General features: G+C 38.5%; 1 protein-coding gene across 2 annotated transcripts; it reads left to right on the top strand.

Moving 5' to 3' along the window:
- The first annotated feature begins 2667 nt into the window (after positions 1 to 2667).
- Positions 2668 to 18876, top strand: dhx16 (DEAH (Asp-Glu-Ala-His) box polypeptide 16). 2 transcript variants are annotated; one of them, XM_062422443.1, is made up of 21 exons: positions 2668 to 2880; positions 4286 to 4488; positions 4576 to 4814; positions 5882 to 6053; positions 6154 to 6210; positions 6342 to 6596; positions 6729 to 6962; positions 7054 to 7245; positions 8430 to 8540; positions 8814 to 8929; positions 9459 to 9669; positions 10051 to 10149; positions 10388 to 10540; positions 12218 to 12358; positions 12556 to 12718; positions 12909 to 13027; positions 13683 to 13750; positions 14033 to 14195; positions 15156 to 15317; positions 17510 to 17683; positions 17989 to 18876. In XM_062422443.1, the coding sequence occupies exons 2-21, from the start codon at positions 4291 to 4293 to the stop codon at positions 18115 to 18117; spliced, it is 3156 nt and encodes a 1051-aa protein (XP_062278427.1). In that variant the 5' UTR covers positions 2668 to 2880; positions 4286 to 4290; the 3' UTR covers positions 18118 to 18876. The 2 variants fall into 2 exon arrangements, with proteins under 2 accessions (XP_062278427.1, XP_062278425.1); XM_062422441.1 differs by having other exon boundaries at positions 4282 to 4488.
- The last annotated feature ends 798 nt before the right edge of the window (positions 18877 to 19674 follow it).

Here is a 19674-nt window from a genome sequence, read left to right as displayed (position 1 = left end):
ATGTAGTCTAAGTTGAGGCCAAAATCCACAGTACTGCTTAAAAGTTTATCTGAAGCTAATATGAAGCTTCAGCTGTCCTGATGAGTCAAATCAAGTAGATCTCTTACAGTCTTTTAGTGCCACAGCTCACTGTCTGGGGAAACACAAACAGGGAATTTGATGCTTAAAAAGACTGTAAATGTTGAAGATATCCACTTCTTATGACTAACTCAGACCACTGAAACCTCTTGTAAGGTTCAGATCAACTTTTAAAATACATTTTTGCACAAACTGAGTGTGTGAGTGTGAGGATACACTGTGGATTTTATCACCCATCATTTACATTGAATTAGCACATTTTGAAGGGAATCTTTTATGAACCAAAAAGAATTCAACATAAAAAAACAAAAGTCTTAAGTATCTGGGGCAAAACTTAACCATAATAAATCAGAAGGCATCTGGTTTGGAAGAGACAATATATGACACTTGATCGACATGTAACATAGAAACCAATAACACCAATAATAATAATAAGAAGAAGAAGAATAAAAAGAAGAAGAAGAAGAACACATTTTATTTATAAAGCACTTTACATTCACAAAACAAAACTCAAAGTGTTACAAGACAAACTAAACATAAAACATCAGAAAATAACAGTTAAAAGACAACATTTCTATTAAAAAGAAAGTCCTTTTTGAAAAGTCTCAATAGTCTGTGGTGCCCTCAGTGGACAACCTCCCACTTCATCCAAACACACATGCCCAAAGTTAAAACACCCAAATCCGGGCACTGCAAGTGCTACAAGTGATGTGGTCTTTAAACAATAAATAACTGAACTGAAAAGACAAAGAACACTGGACGTGAGACGAATAAGACTCACACCTTGGCATTTGTTTACATTGTAGATTTATACTATTTAGTATTTTTGTTGTCAATATTAATTAATGATGTATTATTTTTCAGATGTATTTTATTGAATGTATTGCTTTTACTTGTGTATGTATGAATTCTCCCTGTGTAAAAATGTAATAAAGTATATTTAAAAACTCAAGGTACATCATATACTTCTTCGTGCCCCTGGTTCTCCATACTAGTTAATGCCACCTAAAGGAAAAAATTGCGATTTCCCTTTTCCGCCATACACCAGATGATAGATTAGAAAAAATGAGCAACATCGCTTTACCGCCATACCTCCCGTTTTGTTATAATATGTTTTTACCTCATGCTTCAAACCCAAAAGAGGAATCCTAATAGTCCACATTTACCTTCAATATTAATACTGAAAATCAAGATCAAGTACATTTTTGTCTTCTGATCCACGGGAGGTTTCTGTCCTCCCTGAGTTCACCTTAAGACACTTGCACAAGCATTTGACAGGTGTACTGCTGCAGGCAGACCCACATGCCACGGACACAGGGGCATGACCGCTCTCTGGAGGCCTATGTTCTCAAGAACTGGGTTTCTGAAGTTGTGCACATGGTATCTTGCGATATCTGCACAAACTTGCAAGAACTACTTGCAGCCAAAGGGTTTGCCTGAGCTCTCTATCTCCAGTCAAAAATGTAAGAACAGTCCCAGGACTCAGTGCCTCTGGGACACCAACCACTATTTCATGCTCCTAGGACACCAACCACTAATGCCTCTGGGACACCAACCACTATTTCATGCTCCTAGGACACCGTACAGTACTTCGTGCCCATGGGACACTGACCCCTATTTCATTCCCCTTGGACAAATACTACTTCATGCCTCTATTTGATAATATTTTACCAATTGTATTTCATACTTTTTGGATTATTGTTTACATGGACACTTAGGCATATCTACTGTACTCTGTACTGGGCACGTGGTCACAATACGTGTATGAAGGCATGTGTAAGGTACCTATGTAAATGTGTTTTAAGACCAAACAAAACTGTGTTTATTTGACTTGATTCTTTATACATTTATTTTAATCCATGTGAAAAAATGGCTGAATATGAATTATTATTTTGAATGCCCCTTTTCTCAAAAATAATGTTTGATGACATACAAACTTTGGAAGAGCATATCTCACCAAATATTTGGTGTTAAAAGATAATGTTGGTATCGTCATAAAGCTGAGACTTTCCTCTTTACAGACATATAGAAAACTATATATACAAAAATGTGTTTCTGGGTCAAAGTGACTCAAAATGATCACATTCATGTATACAATATCACCATGATCAACGAAGGCAAGCTTGTACATTGCACTATTGTTTTGAGACTAGCAAAAGAGAAACAAGATTTGTTTCTATACAGAAATCCAAACTTTTTGTTTTCTTGATAGTTTTCCCACATGGACCTTGAAAGTGAGTTTATCATCCAGCCAGAGCCCGAAATATTTATAACAATCAACAAATTCAATAAGTGAACGTTAAAGGGTTTGGATGTGTGTAGTGGGCTGGTTGCTCTTAGGTGACCTGGAGAATAACATGCATTTTGTTTTTAGAATTTAAAACTATTTTAACAGTACTAATTATTTAATTAAGTTATTTAAGACTAATTTATGATTAATAAAAGATAAGGTTTCCTGTCAGTGTCTCTGAAAAGTAAAACCTCTTTATTGTTGTTCTCCATATGACCATAAGGGGGCAGTAAGCGCAGCCACTGATCCAGATCTGCTCGTGTGACGTGTTTCCGCTTCCGACTTAACGTGCGTGCAGCGAAGTTAGCAAAATATATATTTGGATATGTTTTTATCCCTTTGGAGGTTTTTCATAAATGAAGTCACAAATAGTTTAAAATGGTCGTGTCGGGCTGCTCTTAATCTCGTTTTCTCACTGGGAGTTTATAAACTACAATCAAAGCAAGCATCTTATTTGTAGTTGGAGTTACTTCCAGCATAACAACAACGTTGTTTCTGCACTTTGAAAAGCGGTAAGTAGAGATTCATGGGTTGTTTTACCTCAAAGAAACATTAGCAAAGCTTTGGATATATGTTATTCTTAAGCTTTCAGTCTAACGTAAGACTTACTGTAAAAATGAAGCAGAACAGCTCACTATATGAAATACCGTGTCACTACACATGGAGGCAAAAAGCATGAACATTAACTTTGTGACTCACCTGTTAACATCTTGTAGTAGTAGTAGTGTTTTATTCAGTCATCATAACACAACAAACAGAAAGTACTTACAATATTGAATAAGTATATAGATTATAAATAACAGCTAAAATTAATTAATGTAATAATGTTAATGACTGAAAAGCCTGTCCTACATAAAACACACGTTAAATTAAGCTACCCACCAAAAAATGCTGATGAAAATAAGAAAGAAAGAAGACTTCCCATTTCAATGTGTAACTCTCAAAAATAGCCCAAAAGCACTTCGTTTGAAACATTCAATTCATTTAATGAAACATTCAATTACACATTCTCAAATGTAAGTCAGCCGTATTCCAAAGTTTAACCCCTACAACAGAAATACATCTCCTTTTAATCTCTTTTTGGGCTTTTCTTGCAGACTAACATTAACTTTACTGTTATATCAAAGCAAAGATTGCTTTGCAAAGTCTGCTGAACATTTAAGGCTCCCCTTTCAGACATTTGTTAAGATACATATAAAAAATGATCTGCTCTCAATAATAATTTGGGAAAAACCTCAAATTTGTAGTTAACATATATATTACATATATGTATATATATATATATATATATATATATATATCATTTAGTAGAACAGTGTCACTGAAACAACAGAAACAGTTTTTAAGTTATCAAGTGGAGCACACCTTAATGTAAACAAGGCATTAAATAGCCATGTGGCTCATATGTACAGAATATAACCTTAGTATAGGCATTATTGTATTCATTTAATTTAAATAGTTTGTTATCTGTTGCCAATGTCTTATAGACTGTTTCTTGTGCTGATATAATGTCTCCTTCCAGGAATCAGTGAAGTCTGGTTTTAAATCAGGCTATCCAATTGACTTCTCTATAAAATGTTGTCTAGAATAACAAATGAACATCCAAAGTGGTCACTTAATGTCTAATATAATGTGTCACCATGTCTTACACAGTCTGACAAATTGCAAATATCCCCAGCATATTCAATGATGAAATGACAAAACGAAGCTATTCAGATGCTATATTGTGAGAAAACATCAAATGTATTTGATGCTTGATGGGTGTTTTAATCTGCACAGTCTTGCACAAAGTTAATGGTGAATGAACATAACATTGGATGTTTGGTTGTGGGCAGCAGGTTCTGTAACTATGTGTTTTATATATACACCTGGATTACAGACTACTTTGTTCTTGTCTTGTGACTTCTTCCCAGACAGGCACCATGGCCAATCTGGAGCAATGGGTGAATGACCGTCTCCATGACATCCTCGGGTTGAGTGACAGATATGTGTCTCAATTCATGATCGGGACTGCTCGGAGAGCATCGAGCTCTCAAGACTTTGTGTCTCGTCTTCAACAGACGGGCACGATTGACATTGACGAGAGTGTCACTGCCTTTGCGGAGGAACTCTTTGACAAGGTACATTTTCAGCAGGGGAACATTTGGTGGGACTGAAACCTCTAACAATGCTACAGCACTGACATCTTTTACCATTTTGCGTTACAGATTCCTCGCAAGCAGGTTGTTGAAAAACCAGCCCGAGCGATCGAGCGGGAAGCCATTGAAATGGATAGGAAAAACCGCACGTACACCTTACTGGAGGACAGTGAAAGTGATGGAGATGCTGTGAGAGACAAGCAGAAAGGGAAAAAGAAAAGCAAAGACAAGGACAGAGGAAACAAGAGGAAACACATTAGGCAGAAAAAACAGAGCGAGTCATCTAGTGAAGAGGAAGTGCCTAAAAGGTAATCCAGACATTTTCTACCAATTTCATCACGATTGGTCAGTTTTTGCATACATTTTAAATATAGTTTTGATGTTGTTTCTATGTAGTGACATGCAATTCTGTTTGAATAGAGTCAGAATAGCCTGTCTTGACAGTAATTTAAATAATCAAACAATCCTTCTTAGGATATTGATCAATTAGAAACAGGAGTAGAACTTTTGTAGCAGTGAAAAACTCTACTAAACAAGAAGACGTGGTGAGAAGTGATGTTTTTACAAAGTAAAAAAACAATTACAAATCTTTTTATCAGCAGGATACTGCTAAATAATATGTGGAATCAAATAAGGCTACCTCGTTATATTCGACCAAGCTGTTAGTCAATGAGAAGAGTCTTAATAGAACAAGTTTTCATTAGTCGGTTAATGGCGGGGGAAAAAAGACTAATGACCTGTTTGAATTAAATATCTACAGTTTATCGTTGCAACAGACAGAAGTCTTTTACCCAGCAGAGGGCATTCTTAAAATTTCACCGTCAGCTGAGCCTATCACCCTTTGACATGTTTGTAAACTAAGCTAATAAAAAAAATAAAAATAAAAATGGAGAAGGACAGTAGTAGTACTCTGACTAATAATTAGTACTCCATTCAGAGTTGCATTTCATTGTTAAAAAGTTATTAGACTAAATCATCCAAAGTGAAGGATCATTTTGAGTACGTAAAGGATGATCCCAAGTAGGTGATATGAAAAATCCACATACAAACATTTGTCTATCATTTGTCAGTCTCAAATATGAATTGTCATCTGAAACATGTATGTAGCCTAACATTGGCCACCTAGCAACCACCTAGGTGGGAATCACAGGTGGACTCACAATACGATATCAAGATACTCTTCCCGCTTTGACAGTATATTACTACAAAAGTGATTCTGCCATACATGATATAGCACAAAGAAATATGTGCTAAATGAAATGATTGTATTTATTGTGCATTTTATGCTGTAGATTTAAACATTTTCTGACATTTTTCTTAGCCTTAACATGAGTACCCTAAAAACTCAAAATTTGATCAATTTTTCTAATATCAGGAGTAATTCAGACCATAAGTCTGCCCAGAAAGAAGAAGAGGTAGAGGAAGAGTGGGAGAAGGAAGAGAGAGAGCGACTGCAGGATATTGAAGAAAGAGATGCGTTTGCTGAGCGAATGAAGCTGAAAGACAAAGACAAGACCCGCAACATTACAGAGAGGACTGATAAAAAGGTGGGAGACTGTGGAGTTACAGAATAGCTCAAAAGTCTTTCAAAAATGATTTACTATGTGATGCAGGTAAACAACTTACATTTTGATTGACTGTCTCCAGGCATATGAGGAGGCTCAGAAGAGACTGAAGATGGCTGAAGAGGATCAGAAGAATGTAGTGAGTACTCGCTGTGAATTATTTAGGAGAACAGAGACACTTTCCTTTTGATATTGGAAAAAACCTGTTGCTTCAGTTATGATTGTACAATAAAGTTTGTTGATCCTTTGCCTTCTTTTCTCCCTCGCTAGTTGCCAGAACTGAGGAAACGATCTCGCTGGGATTATCTAAAGAAGAGAGAAGCAGAGAAGCTGGAGGACCTGGAGGCAGAAATCGCTGACGAGGAGTACCTTTTCGCTACAGACGAGATGACTGCGAGGGAGAAAAAGGAGTTGGAATACAAACGCACCCTCCGCGACTTAGCTAAAGATTACAAAAAGGCTGGTGTCAAGGAACACGAAGAAAGGAAGAACAGATACTACATGCCTGAAGAGAATAGAAGCAAGGTAGAACTGTTTTTTATAGCCAACATTTCTAGCTTTGTGTTTCTCTTTTTTTGTTCCTTTTACTGCCTCCTCTGTCTTTTCTCACCGTTTCTTTCTTCGTCTCCTTCCCCTTCCTCCCTCCTCACTGACCAGGAGGTGCCCCAGAGGGACCTGGAGCTGGAGGAAACTCCTATGGAGCTGGGAGGAGAGCAGGGCCGCTGGGAGGAGGAGAGGCTGAAGACGGCCTCCCTCAGCTTCGGCGCCAAAAAGGAGCGAGAACAAGGCTTGAGACACGAACAGGAGAAATACCAGCTGATCCTGGAGGAGGACGAGATGATCAACTTTGTCAGCACTGCCATTACCATGAAGGGAACTCGAGCGGAGCAGGTGGGGTTCATTTGGTGTATTTTACATACTGAAAAAGATCATCTCATTCTAAAAAAAACCTAAAATGTAAGTGAACTCCCGTTGTGTTCAGGAACAAGAGGCTCCAACTGTCTCCCAGGCAGAGATGAAGAAACAGTCCATGCAGGAGGTCCGACGCAGCTTGCCCATCTTCCCCTACAGAGGGGACCTGCTAGCTGCCATCAACGAACACCAGATCCTGGTCATTGAGGGGGAGACAGGCTCTGGCAAGACCACCCAGATCCCACAGTACCTCCTGGAAGATGTAACTACATAATCTAATAATAGCACAATATATTCACATATTGATATATCGCATATATAGAATCTTGAACGTAAACAAAATTCAGTCGAAACAGCTTCCCACCTCTCTGGATTACTTCTCCTCCAATCATGTATTTAGCTTATAAATGGACCTTACACAGAATCTCCTTTTTTTTTCTCAAACTTTACTTGATCCGTTTGTAATTTTGATTATTGGCAACAGAAATCAGTCAGACTGAAAGCAGCTATAATCGTTGTTTGTCATTATAACAATATAGTAATGTGAGAGACGTTGCTCGTAGGACCTGCAGAATTATCACTTAACTCTGCAGCTTCCTTCAGCTTTACAGAGCTCTTATAGCGTCACTTATGGCTGCAGCAGAAAAAAGCTCTAAAAACCCACTACTGTAGTGTACACTACTGCTCAGCCAACCAACTACAACCCAACGACAAACAAGCCCTGTCAATTGTAGACTAGCTGGTGAACATATTGGAGCATTTGGTTGCTAAAGAGATATTTCCATTAGGAGTTTGTAGAGATGAAAAGCAGAGTGAATATTGGACTTACATTCACCAGGTGGACAGAGACATGATTCCAAATAAATGATAATGTTGCTCCATAACTGCTGGATGTGTAAATAAGCAGGTGTTTGCTAATCAGTTCAACAGGTCATATGATTTTTCTGTTGTGTTCACGACTTGTTTCTGCTGCCCCCAAGTGGCCAAAAATTCAGTTTATGCAGGTTTAAAGCCATATCAGATCATGTTAAACTGAATCATACAACACTTTAATGCTCACTCTAAGCTCTCGAAGACTTTGCCAGCAAGATCAAAGCAACCAGGAAAGTGTTTCCCATAGAGTTTTTATTTTTTATTTTGCCCTCCTTTGCCAAAGTAATGCAAAGGATCATAATATCTTTTAGAGATGTTTCTTGTTCTCAAGCGTATTAACAGTAGTGAAAAGTTACACGCTCCACTGATTCCTCTATTTGACAGTGCTCACATATTCACTTTTTTTTCAGTAGCACAGCTCAAAGGAAATTCTCATTGTCCCCTCTGTTTAGGCATGGTGGCAGAACAAAACTAAAATCACGTGCATTGTAAAACACAACCAGTGTCAATTGGGGAAAATGTTTTTATATGATTTGGCGGAGCCAACCCCTAAACCTATATTTCCTCTCTCAGGGATACACTAAAGGAGGCATGAAGATCGGATGTACACAGCCTCGCAGAGTTGCAGCAATGTCAGTGGCTGCAAGAGTGGCAGAGGAAATGAGCGTCAAGCTTGGTAATGAGGTGAGTTTGGTGTATTATCACGATGATATTATGTCATTTTCTCTTTATTGCAAAAACAATGTAATTCATTCCAAGACTGATGGTTTCCATTTAAGACCTGAACAATAATTACATTATGTTTTTGTGTGCTGCAGTTATTAAATATTTAATATCCTTTCTTGAAGTCTTTATTTATCCCTGACTATTTTTTTTCTCTTTTAAATAAAGGTACTCACTATTATTTGGTGTAAATAAAAGGTCTTAATTCTTCATCTTCACTATTACTTCATCCAGGTGGGTTACAGTATCCGCTTTGAGGACTGCACATCAGAGAGAACGGTGCTCAAGTACATGACAGACGGAATGCTGCTCCGAGAGTTTCTCACAGAGCCCGATCTGGCCAGTTACAGGTAATACTTAGAGGTGTTTTTTACTGGAAGTTTCTCTTTAATTTGTGCAGAAAAATTAAAACTAACCATTTAAATATTATCATACCATTGCACTTATTGAATGACTTTTTTCATTCAAACATTAGAACACTGTGTCTAACAACTTAAACTTTATTATCTTCTTGGTAGATGTCTGTTTCTTAATTTATGTCTGTTTCTTTTTTTTTTGTTCTTGATCTTATGTTCTTGATCTCATCACACTTTCAACTTTCACTGTAGTGGTGTCTTTGAATAATCTGTACACTTTTCCAGTAATACTTTCCCTTTACTGCTTGCCCTTCCAGTGTATAATTATTTTCTAGCCATCACTTGTGTTGCCCGCCACAGAGTTCCTCTATACTTGCTCTGTGTTTCTGTGATCAATAATAATGATACTGCTGATAAATTCACCACAGGACTAACTTTACATGTTGGTTTTGGAGATTCACATTAAACTTAGCATTATTGAGCAGCTGTAAGTATCGCTGTATTCATTATCCTGTTCCTTTAGTGTGATCATCATAGATGAGGCCCACGAGCGAACGCTCCACACAGACATCCTGTTCGGTTTGATTAAGGACATCGCCAGGTTCAGACCAGACTTGAAGGTGCTGGTGGCCAGCGCAACTCTGGACACTGAGCGCTTCTCCTGTTTCTTTGACGACGCGCCCGTCTTCAGGATCCCTGGCAGGAGATTCCCTGTTGATATCTTCTACACTAAAGTAAGAACAAGCATTTTGTACAGATCCATAAAAAAATTAAAGAACTTAATTAACTTCTTAATGCAGTGTAAATATGTTATCATCATTACTCATTTGCAAGAAAGAAAATCTGTATTATACACTATCTATGTCAAGGTTTTATGCTGCAACAAACTGTTATTTTTGTTATAAGTTAATCTGTTGTTTATTTTCTTAATTACTCTTTTGCTCTCTTTTTCATTTTTTCTAGGTGTAGCACAATGTTTACAAGATGGCTAGTTTAACTGTATAGCTAAACTTTTTTTTGTTGTATTTTCTCAGTTTCAAGTGAGTCTAGACAACCTCTACCCCCAAAATAAAACTTTTCTTTTGATGTATTGATCTGTATGTTGTGCTCTCAAGGCTCCTGAGGCAGACTACTTGGAGGCTTGTGTGGTGTCAGTGCTACAGATCCACGTCACCCAGTCTCCTGGAGACGTTCTGGTCTTCCTCACTGGACAGGTATAGTTTATATCAGGGATTCTTCAACAATTTTTGGGTCCTGGTTTTTGTGTGTAAAATCTGTACACAATGAGTCAGATATATTTATACATCATGTAATGTTTTAGCCTGTTTATCACAGACAGCTCAGGAAGTCCACTATAGTCTTAGTATTCAGAAATTAAGTCAAAGGGACAATTCCCATTATTTATCCTCATGTGGGTTGACTCTTTAATCTCTTTGCATGTGTGTCTTGCAGGAAGAGATTGAGGCTTGTTGTGAGCTTCTCCAGGAGAGATGCAGGCGGCTTGGATCAAAGATTGCAGAGCTGCTGGTGCTGCCGATTTACGCCAACCTGCCGTCAGACATGCAGGCAAAGATCTTCAACCCTACTCCACCCGGTGCCCGTAAGGTGAGACAAAGTCGTATTTCTATGCAGAATACTTGGCAAACTTATTGTTGACTAATAGACCCACCCTGGAGGTAGCAGGGTGTAGGATTAATATTTCAACTTGGCAAACATAAATTCATCACTAGAATATGACAACAAAGCTTTCCCTCTTTGTGGATATTCTCCAGTGCTGTTCCTTTTTAGTTTATGGCTATTAAAGACACAATAAGACATTAACTCTTGTGTCATCTGTTTATTGTATCAGTTGTGTAGTGAGCAAGAGCCTTCTCAGACTTAACCAGATTAAACGTCCATGCAATTATTCACCATTAGAGGCTGCTGTAGTGCAGTGAGACTGAATACAGAGAGTTACAGTGTCCCAGTTTTGACATTAACACTGTTTGACAGATTAAAGGAAGTTACGGTTCATTTCAACCTGATGTATTTCACATAAATCAGGCCATTGTGGCTCGATGTGCCACACTAAGTTTGCACTTTCCATTACAGAAATTCTTGGAAACAAGAACTCCGACAAAACATTTATAAGGGGAAGCAAGCCTCCTACAGCTTTCCAAATAAACAAGATTTTTACATAAACCATTTCAAACATTTGTCTCCGTGTCTGAACAAATGTAAACACAGAAACTAGCCGCCAAGGTAATTTGCACATCTGTCTTTTCACATGTGGAGGTTGTGGATAGCGTAGACTGTTCCTCCTAGGGAAAGTAACTTAGTAAGTTGTAGTAGTAACTTAAATTACTAAAAATTAAAAGGAATAATAATTCAAATTAAATAAAATGTAGCACTTCTGCAAGGTCCCAATTTGTAAAGGGTAAAATGCACGGTGCAGTTTTTATGGGCCGCCCCTGGATGACGGTGACTTGCTTACTGTAATCAGTTGCATAAGATGTTGCATGTTGTTATCGCTTTTTTTTTTTTTTTTCATAGAGGTGAGCTAACCATTCAGTTTATTTTGTGTAGGTGAAACGGTCTCCAGGACAATGTTGATAAACGCTGAAAAGAAATATGTACATAGCTGGGATTACTCACATCTGTGGGCATGTGTGGATTTGCAGCAGGAACACCACCAGTTTCTTTTGCAGTCACCTTTCTGCCTCCATTCTTGGATTCTCATTTGTTCCACTTTCATTTGTTTTAGCTCCTCTCTGTGGACTCTTATTCAAGTAAATACAGTTGGCCATCCTTATAAGAGTCCACAGGATAAGCCTTATAACGTACAAGAAATAAACTAGCGTGCGTGGAAGAATATGTGGGTGGTTAGGTTAACCAGCAACTTCCCCTAGATATAGATCCCTTTGCAGTTATCCATAATGGCTGCTACAGGCAGCTAGTTTATGTGTTTGCCTTCCAACTGACTCAGAGATAAACATTTGGAAAGCTGTAGGAGTCTCAGTAGCTACCCCCAAATACATAATTTTGTGTGAGTCCTCATTAAACAGAACCTTTATAATTGAGCTGGCCTGACCCATAGATCCACAATGGCTGCATTTTTGAGAAATACATCAGGTTATGTAATCCGCCATTTCCTTTCAATGCCTTGTTAGGTAGGTTTTATCACATTTTTGATTGCATTGTTTCTCTGCTGGATTTAATCTTTATTCTTTTTTTGTACAGTGCTTTATCTCTTACTCACTTCATCTCTTTGCACCGTGTGTGTTTGTTCACTATCAATTGAAGGTGGTGGTGGCTACGAATATCGCAGAAACCTCGCTGACCATAGATGGCATCATCTATGTGATTGACCCAGGCTTCTGCAAACAGAAGAGTTACAACGCCCGCACCGGCATGGAGTCACTCATTGTCACGCCCTGCTCTCGGGTAACTGCTCACTGGTCTTCTTAATGTTTAACAGAAAGCAAGTCAATGTATTCAGAAGTGTAGTGAATGCACATATTTTTCCGAGTACCGTAATTCACCAATATCTTAGTGTGTCTGCTAACAGTTAGTGTCCAGTCTTAGCCTCTACATGGGCTCAAATCTGTTTCACCATCTCATGCTGTGCGTTTCTGTTTCAGGCTTCAGCCAACCAGAGAGCAGGCCGTGCAGGCAGAGTGGCAGCAGGAAAGTGTTTTAGGCTTTACACAGCCTGGGCCTTTAAACATGAGATGGAAGAATCGACTGTGCCTGAGATTCAGAGGACCAACTTGGGCAATGTCGTCCTGCTGCTTAAGAGTTTAGGTGAGGATCGGAAGCCCTGTAGGCTGTGAGGTTAACGATATCATTTTGGATAAAACTACAATAATTGATCTATAATTTTTGCTTTAAAGTTTAACAGATTGGTTTCATTTCATACACTCAGTCATGATGGTGGAATAGAGTAGATCACTCAGGTGGTTTTAATTTCACAGTAATACTTTTCTGCCTGCAGGTATCAATGACCTCATTCACTTTGACTTCATGGACCCTCCTCCTCATGAGACTCTGGTTTTGGCGCTGGAGCAGCTCTATGCCCTCGGAGCACTCAACCACCTGGGAGAGCTCACAAAGGTAGTTGGACGAACAGAAATACAGTAATTCACATTTTTATGTGATTCAGTGTTTGTTTTGCTACTCAGTATTACAAGGAGCATGATCCTCCTTGTGATTTGTAAGTTGCCAGCGGATCAATAGACTCCTTTAATTTCACATATTTCGCTTTGAGTTGCCGGAATTCAGACATATCTAGTTAGTTATTATACAATCAAGCACGCACAACAAGCGGTTGGTGAATAACTCCACACACTCATCCTCTTCTTAGCAGAGGGTTATAAGTAAACAGTGAAGCTTAAGTAATGCGAAGATGTTTTACATTCCTAACTTTAATCACAGGAAAGAGATGCGTAATCCTTTTATTTGACAAGCATAATCTATGTCCATCTTCACTTGGTTGGCCTGCATATTTGCATGAGGCACTGTGCATACCTGATGCTTCAGATGCTGTGATATGCCCTCCAGCGCCAAATTGTCACTCACTTCCTTGATTAAAAGTGCTGATACATAGAAGAGATGACTCGTGGTATTTACAATTTAGGGCTGCGATTGACTGTCTGATAGACTGTCGTTGCAAAATAGCACAAATTATTGTTTATTAAATGGACAAACTGTTATTGGTGAATTGGTAAAGTCACTTCATGTCTGTTCTTGTTATTTTTTTGGAGTTCAGCTGGGACGCAGGATGGCTGAGCTGCCAGTGGATCCCATGTTGAGCAAGATGATTCTGGCCTCTGAGCAGTAAGTTCTGATAAGCCTTGACTATATGTGCATTTTTTTCATAGAACATATGATAAACCTAATCAACAGCTGAATTGATAATGAAAATAATCATCAATCTACCGCAGTTATGAAATTTGAATTTACCATTCAGAGACGTTGGCATAACTGCACATCGAAAAAATGAAAGAAGCAAATAGTCACAGAGCAGTCATTACAGTTTCTTTTCAGAAAGTATCATTTTTGGTTTTATTCTCTGTGTCACCATATTTCATCTCATTTTTACGTCTCTTCTTCCTTAAGGTACAAGTGTTCAGAGGAGGTGTTGTCAATAGCGGCCATGCTGTCGGTGAACAACTCTATTTTCTACCGGCCCAAAGACAAAGTGGTGCACGCCGACAACGCCAGGATGAACTTCGTGGTGCCAGGAGGAGACCACCTGGTGCTTCTCAACGTCTACACGCAGGTACCTGCATATGGACAGCAAAAGAGCAGCCATTGGCGTTTTATTAACTCATCCTCCGCATTGAGTGGATGGTTAATTATAAACACCTATACAGTTGAATGAAGCGCAATAAATATTTCATAGATTATGTCATTGTGAAGTTTAATATTGATAGATTTGTGTTGACATTGTGTCAGAGAGGTGTTAATTCACTACTAAATAACTACATACATTTTTGAGGCCGTAATTAGTGGCAGTGTTGGTGTCAAAATTTTCTGTTTCTAATATTTTGCCGTTTTTATTAACACGAGTTGGAAAGAAAATTAATCTTTTCAATATAATGCAATACAACAATGCAACTAACTTTGACCTTAAAAAAAAATTCTCAACACAAACTGAACATTATAAGGTAGGATTCATTACTGGTTCACTGTAGTGAATTGCAGTAGTGTTCATGTAACAGCCAACCAGCCAACCGCCACATATTTCAGGTTTTCTGTGACCTGGTATGCAAATGGATGGTGTATGCACAGTAAAATCTGTGTTTGACTTGTCTTTATTTTCAGAGTAGACCTACTGAACGGTGGCATTTGAACTATAATAACCTGTTACTTATTTGCATACTAAAAGGGCAGGATGACTATTATTTTTGGGCTTCATTTAATTTGCAATTATTTTGATCTAATGATTGTTTTCCTCAAATTGATTTACTATTACAGAAGACTAAATAAATCAGAGGACATATACATTAGAGGTGAATGAATCATAGTCTCATCGGATATAGTAGAGAGATTTACATTCTGTCGATCGATGAATCAACTAGTCGTTGCAGCTCTACATATTTAAATGGTGACTTAAAATAATTAATTTGCTGCATTTTGTCCAGATTAAATTATTCTACATCTGTGGTTTGTAGCTCATTTCTACCTAGAACTTGGGTATTGTGCTAACTGTGATGTTCATGTCTTTCTGCGGTTTCAGTGGTTGGAGAGCGGCTACTCTACACAGTGGTGCTACGAGAACTTCATCCAGTTCCGCTCCATGAGAAGAGCCCGAGACGTCAGGGACCAACTGGAGGGTCTAATGGATCGCATCGAGGTGGAGGTGGTCAGCTCCGATGGAGACAGTGTGCCAATTCGCAAGGTCAGTGCTCCAAAAACTGGAATCCTGGAATCTCAACTTTGGTTCGTGTTCTTAATAAAATGGATAAATTATACTTTACCAGACTGTCTGTGGCCCAGTGTGACCATGGCTATTGTAGGCCATCCTGCTTTTAGACTGCAAAGATTAGTCGATCGACAGAAACTATTTTGATCGATTGTCAAAGTCATTTTTTTTACAGCAAAAAAGTTGAATATTTGACTGCTCCAGATTCTTTATTATACTCAGTGTAAGGGTTTTTCCACTATAGTAAATTGAATTTTGGGGGATTTTGGACTATTGTTCAGACATTTTAAGATGTTGTATTCTGCTTTAGGAAATTGTGATGTGCATTTTCATGGTTTTTCTCATGTTTTATAGACAATTAATTGATAATGAAAAATAATAGCACTGAAGAGTTAAAGAATACCCACTACAACGTTAAGAAAACAAGATGGTGCCTTTACTAAAACAAAGTGCATTACTTGTGTTCAGTGTTTGCTTCTCTGGTGACTTTACAGAATGCTGTAACGACCTCAGGGTAAATACTGGTTCCAGATAAACAGCTCAAGATTAATGACACATTTTGACCCATTTAGCCATTGGCAGGACTCATGATTTCCTGTAGGCCTCAAGTCGAAAGGCTGCTTAATGAAGTTTTTGACAGGCTGCTATCAAAATGACCATTTTTTAAAAATATACTACAGTTTCCTTAAGTCAAATTTCATTTTTTGGTCTTCTTCTCAAGCTGGGTGGATGTTTGTTGTAACAAAAAGTTTTATAAAGATGCTGGGCTCTCTCAAAAAAAAAAAAAAAATGAAAAAAAGAGAACCTGTAAATCTTCACTGAGCAGAGGCTGTAAAACCGCCTCTTTGTGCAGTCTGTGCTTTCAGCCCTCTCATATCAGGGTCCACGTATTTTGTGAACCCACCCATAAACCACTTCAGATAAGCAAGGGCGTTTGTTTTATTGGTTGGGTTACACCTATTACCATTAGATACTGCCTTTGCCTGTGTCCAAAATCCTGCAGCAGCTAAACAGGAAAAAATAATTGTTTAATTTATTAAGTTATTGTAAATTAAACTCCCAATAAACAGGCTTTAATAGCAGCGTGTTTATTTCCTGATTTGTCTGTCAACTGAATTTCAGCGTCATGTTTTCATTTATAAGCATTACTTAAGTGAACACACCCAATACCTCCTGGCCTAGATTAACAGGTGTGAACAATTTAAATGCATCGGTGAAAAGAGGATTGGAAAAGCAGGTCTGACTGTTTGGAGTGGTACTCTGTGGTATCTGTGTGGTTATCCCACATGAAACTACTCCACTATACTTTTGGATAGGAGCGAAACAGGACCTTTGCCTCAACGTGTTAATGAATTGTTATGTTTAAATGTGAATTATCTGCTTCTAGTACCCTGCTGTAGTTCCCTTGAGCAAGACACTGCTCAATAATAATATTCCTGCTGTTTCTGCTTTAGAATAAACAAGAATATAATAGAATAATTGTTTTTTATGTACATAAGATGCTGTGTGAGACAAATCAGGCCCATCAGTAAGATATCATCAGTGCTCTTACTGCTTGATAGAAAACTAAAACTGGGAAAGATTTACTTTATTTATGACTAAAACTATTTTCTGATAAAATAACATTTAGTCTGACTTACTCCTTCTCTTACTTACCTTCCTTTTCAAGCAAGTAGGGTTCATTATTATGTTGGACTTTAGCCTGTAGCCTCATTGAGTTGAGTCAACCAGCCACCTTTTATACCACTCTAACATTACCTATATGGAGTTAAAAATGTGCAAATATGTATCTTATGAAACTGTCATTTAATTTTTCTTTGAATACATGCTCCAAAAACACCAAAACTGTGGCAGTGCCAGTTGCCCCATGGTGGTTCAGCTCTAATTTTGCTAGTTTCTTTTTTATTATGATGACTATAATGACTTTCAACCTTCCTGCAATGCAGTTGTCTATAGGGACTAAAAATAGACCTCATTATCGGTATCATTGTTTTTTTTTTTTTATCCGACACATCCATTAATCTTTTGCTTTTGCATATTCTTGTTTCTATTTTTATTCTTGCGTTGCTCCTTTCTCTATAATGCTGCTGTAGTCACGTTGATTTCCAGCCTGCATGGCAAAGAATCAGCTGACTATAAATTCCTCCTGGTTCTTGTCCCTCTCCCAGGCCGTGACTGCAGGATATTTCTATCACACTGCACGACTGAGTAAAGGCGGCTACAAGACAGTGAAGCATCAGCAGACAGTCTACGTCCATCCCAACAGCTCTCTGTTTGAAGAGCAGCCTCGCTGGCTCATCTACCACGAGCTGGTCTTCACCACCAAGGAGTTCATGAGACAGGTATGCTTGCTCTGATGTCAAACTTTTTCTAAACTTCTCTCAAATATTTGCAGCATTAAGAGAAGATAGGTAGTAGTTTTTTTGTTTAATGTTTCTCAGAAGACAATCATCAACACACATTAAACTGCAAGAAAGCTAATCACACCTTTCATTGAGTCTAATATGAAGGCTTTCACAGAATAACTGCATGTGAGAATGACACAGCACACAATGAGGAAGTGTGACAAGTGGTCCTGTGTGATATTTAACCTGCATCCCGCTTCGTATCGACATCAGATTGACTAATCTCTCTCCCCCGCACACAGGTGATTGAGATAGACAGCGGCTGGCTACTGGAAGTGGCTCCTCACTACTACAAGAGCAAAGAGCTGGAGGACAGCAGCAGCAAGAAGATGCCCCGCAAGCAGGGCAAAACAAAAGAGGAGCTGGGCTGAAGGGAAAACCATCACTCAGGGGACAGATGGCAAAAATAAAAAGTACAGGGGCACACTCCGTCCTTCTCTCAGGGCAGGGTTAAAAGTAGGAGGAGAAATGATGTTGAAAGTTTTGAAATTGCATAAAAATAAAGTGGAAAAGTGTTGAAAATGTAGCTGTTTGGTACCAGTTCAGCTTATAAACAGCCTGTCTTTCACAATGTGAAATTGTTGTGAAAATGTTTCTGCTGTAGCTTGATACGGCATTTTTAACAGCGCCCACAACAGCGTCAGCATTGAATTTCTACCAGATTCAACACAGGACATTTGGTAAATTGTGAATGGCAGACATTCACACTGTGACAGACACACGGGTCCGTAAAGAAGTGTGTCACTAACACACACCAGCCGTGTCAGCTGGGCAGCGACAAGGAAACATTAATGCTCTTGGATCTGAGTTTCCTGCATCAACAGCAGCAGTGCGGACTCAGCGGGTGGGGTTTTTCAGTTTCGTTAATGAACGTGAGACTCTTGGTTTATTCTGCAGGTGCTTTTTGAACGCTCACTGGACCGTTTGTTGACTTACTCTGAATAGAGGGCTTTGTCAGATTCTTCATTTGTGAAAGCAGCACACTGTTAAATTGTGTAAATGGACCATTACTGAGAAGTCTCCACCAAGCTGTAAAGACTAATGTCCTAATAATTAGTTTCAGTTGTGTGAGAGGCTGCCTACATTGTTTATTATCCTTTTTCTATGGCAATAAAGTTTTACAACCATAATGTTTTGTGCTGCATGGTTTCCCCGAATAGAAGTTTGCCATTTGTTTTGCAGCTCAGGAATTAATCCTGACATTAGCATTTACTATCTTTCTATTTGCACCAAGTTATATTTAGATGCTTTGATTGAATGGGCCTCCCAACATCCTCCTGTCGTGCTGGTTAAATTGTACTACAAAGGGACTGGGTGAGAATTTTTCGCTTACAAAATGACTATTGGTTCATATAAAACATCCACTTCACAGAAACAAACAGATGGGACATTTTTAACAAGTGCATTTTTCTAGTTTGGAACAAACATCTGTGTGTTCATTTACAACTTATAAGCCAATGCAAAGCATGTCACGCTGCATGCACTCTTCATAGTACTGCTTTCTGAGTCCCTTCAGGGGCCATCATTCAGCACTTTGTTTTTGTGACGCATCATTCAGTTGCAAGACGAGTTGTTTCACAAAGTAAATATCCTGCATATTTAAATAAGTTCTGGCCTTAGTTGTAATGACTCAGGTTGTTTTCTCCAATGTTGAAAATTCACACATGAATAATGAGTAAGCTACATAGCTATTTTTGTTTGGTTGGTATACCCATAAAGTGACAAACAGCAGTGGAAGTTTGACAGGTATGAGCTGCTGATAGGCAGTGTTGACAGTACTGTACGCTTGTCTTCTTATGCGACGACAGTGGAATTTTCCTGACAGTCTCTATTGTTTTTCTTGATTCGTATCACACATACAGTCACATAGAGCAAGAAAATATTCATGTGTGTGTATGCCATGTGACACGTCATGACACTGGCACCAT

The sequence above is a fragment of the Scomber scombrus genome, chromosome 7 (assembly GCF_963691925.1).
Source record: "Scomber scombrus chromosome 7, fScoSco1.1, whole genome shotgun sequence".
NCBI classification, from domain to species: Eukaryota; Metazoa; Chordata; class Actinopteri; order Scombriformes; family Scombridae; genus Scomber; species Scomber scombrus.
Note: the sequence above shows the minus strand (reverse complement) of the source record. Positions and strands in the feature narration are given on the sequence as shown.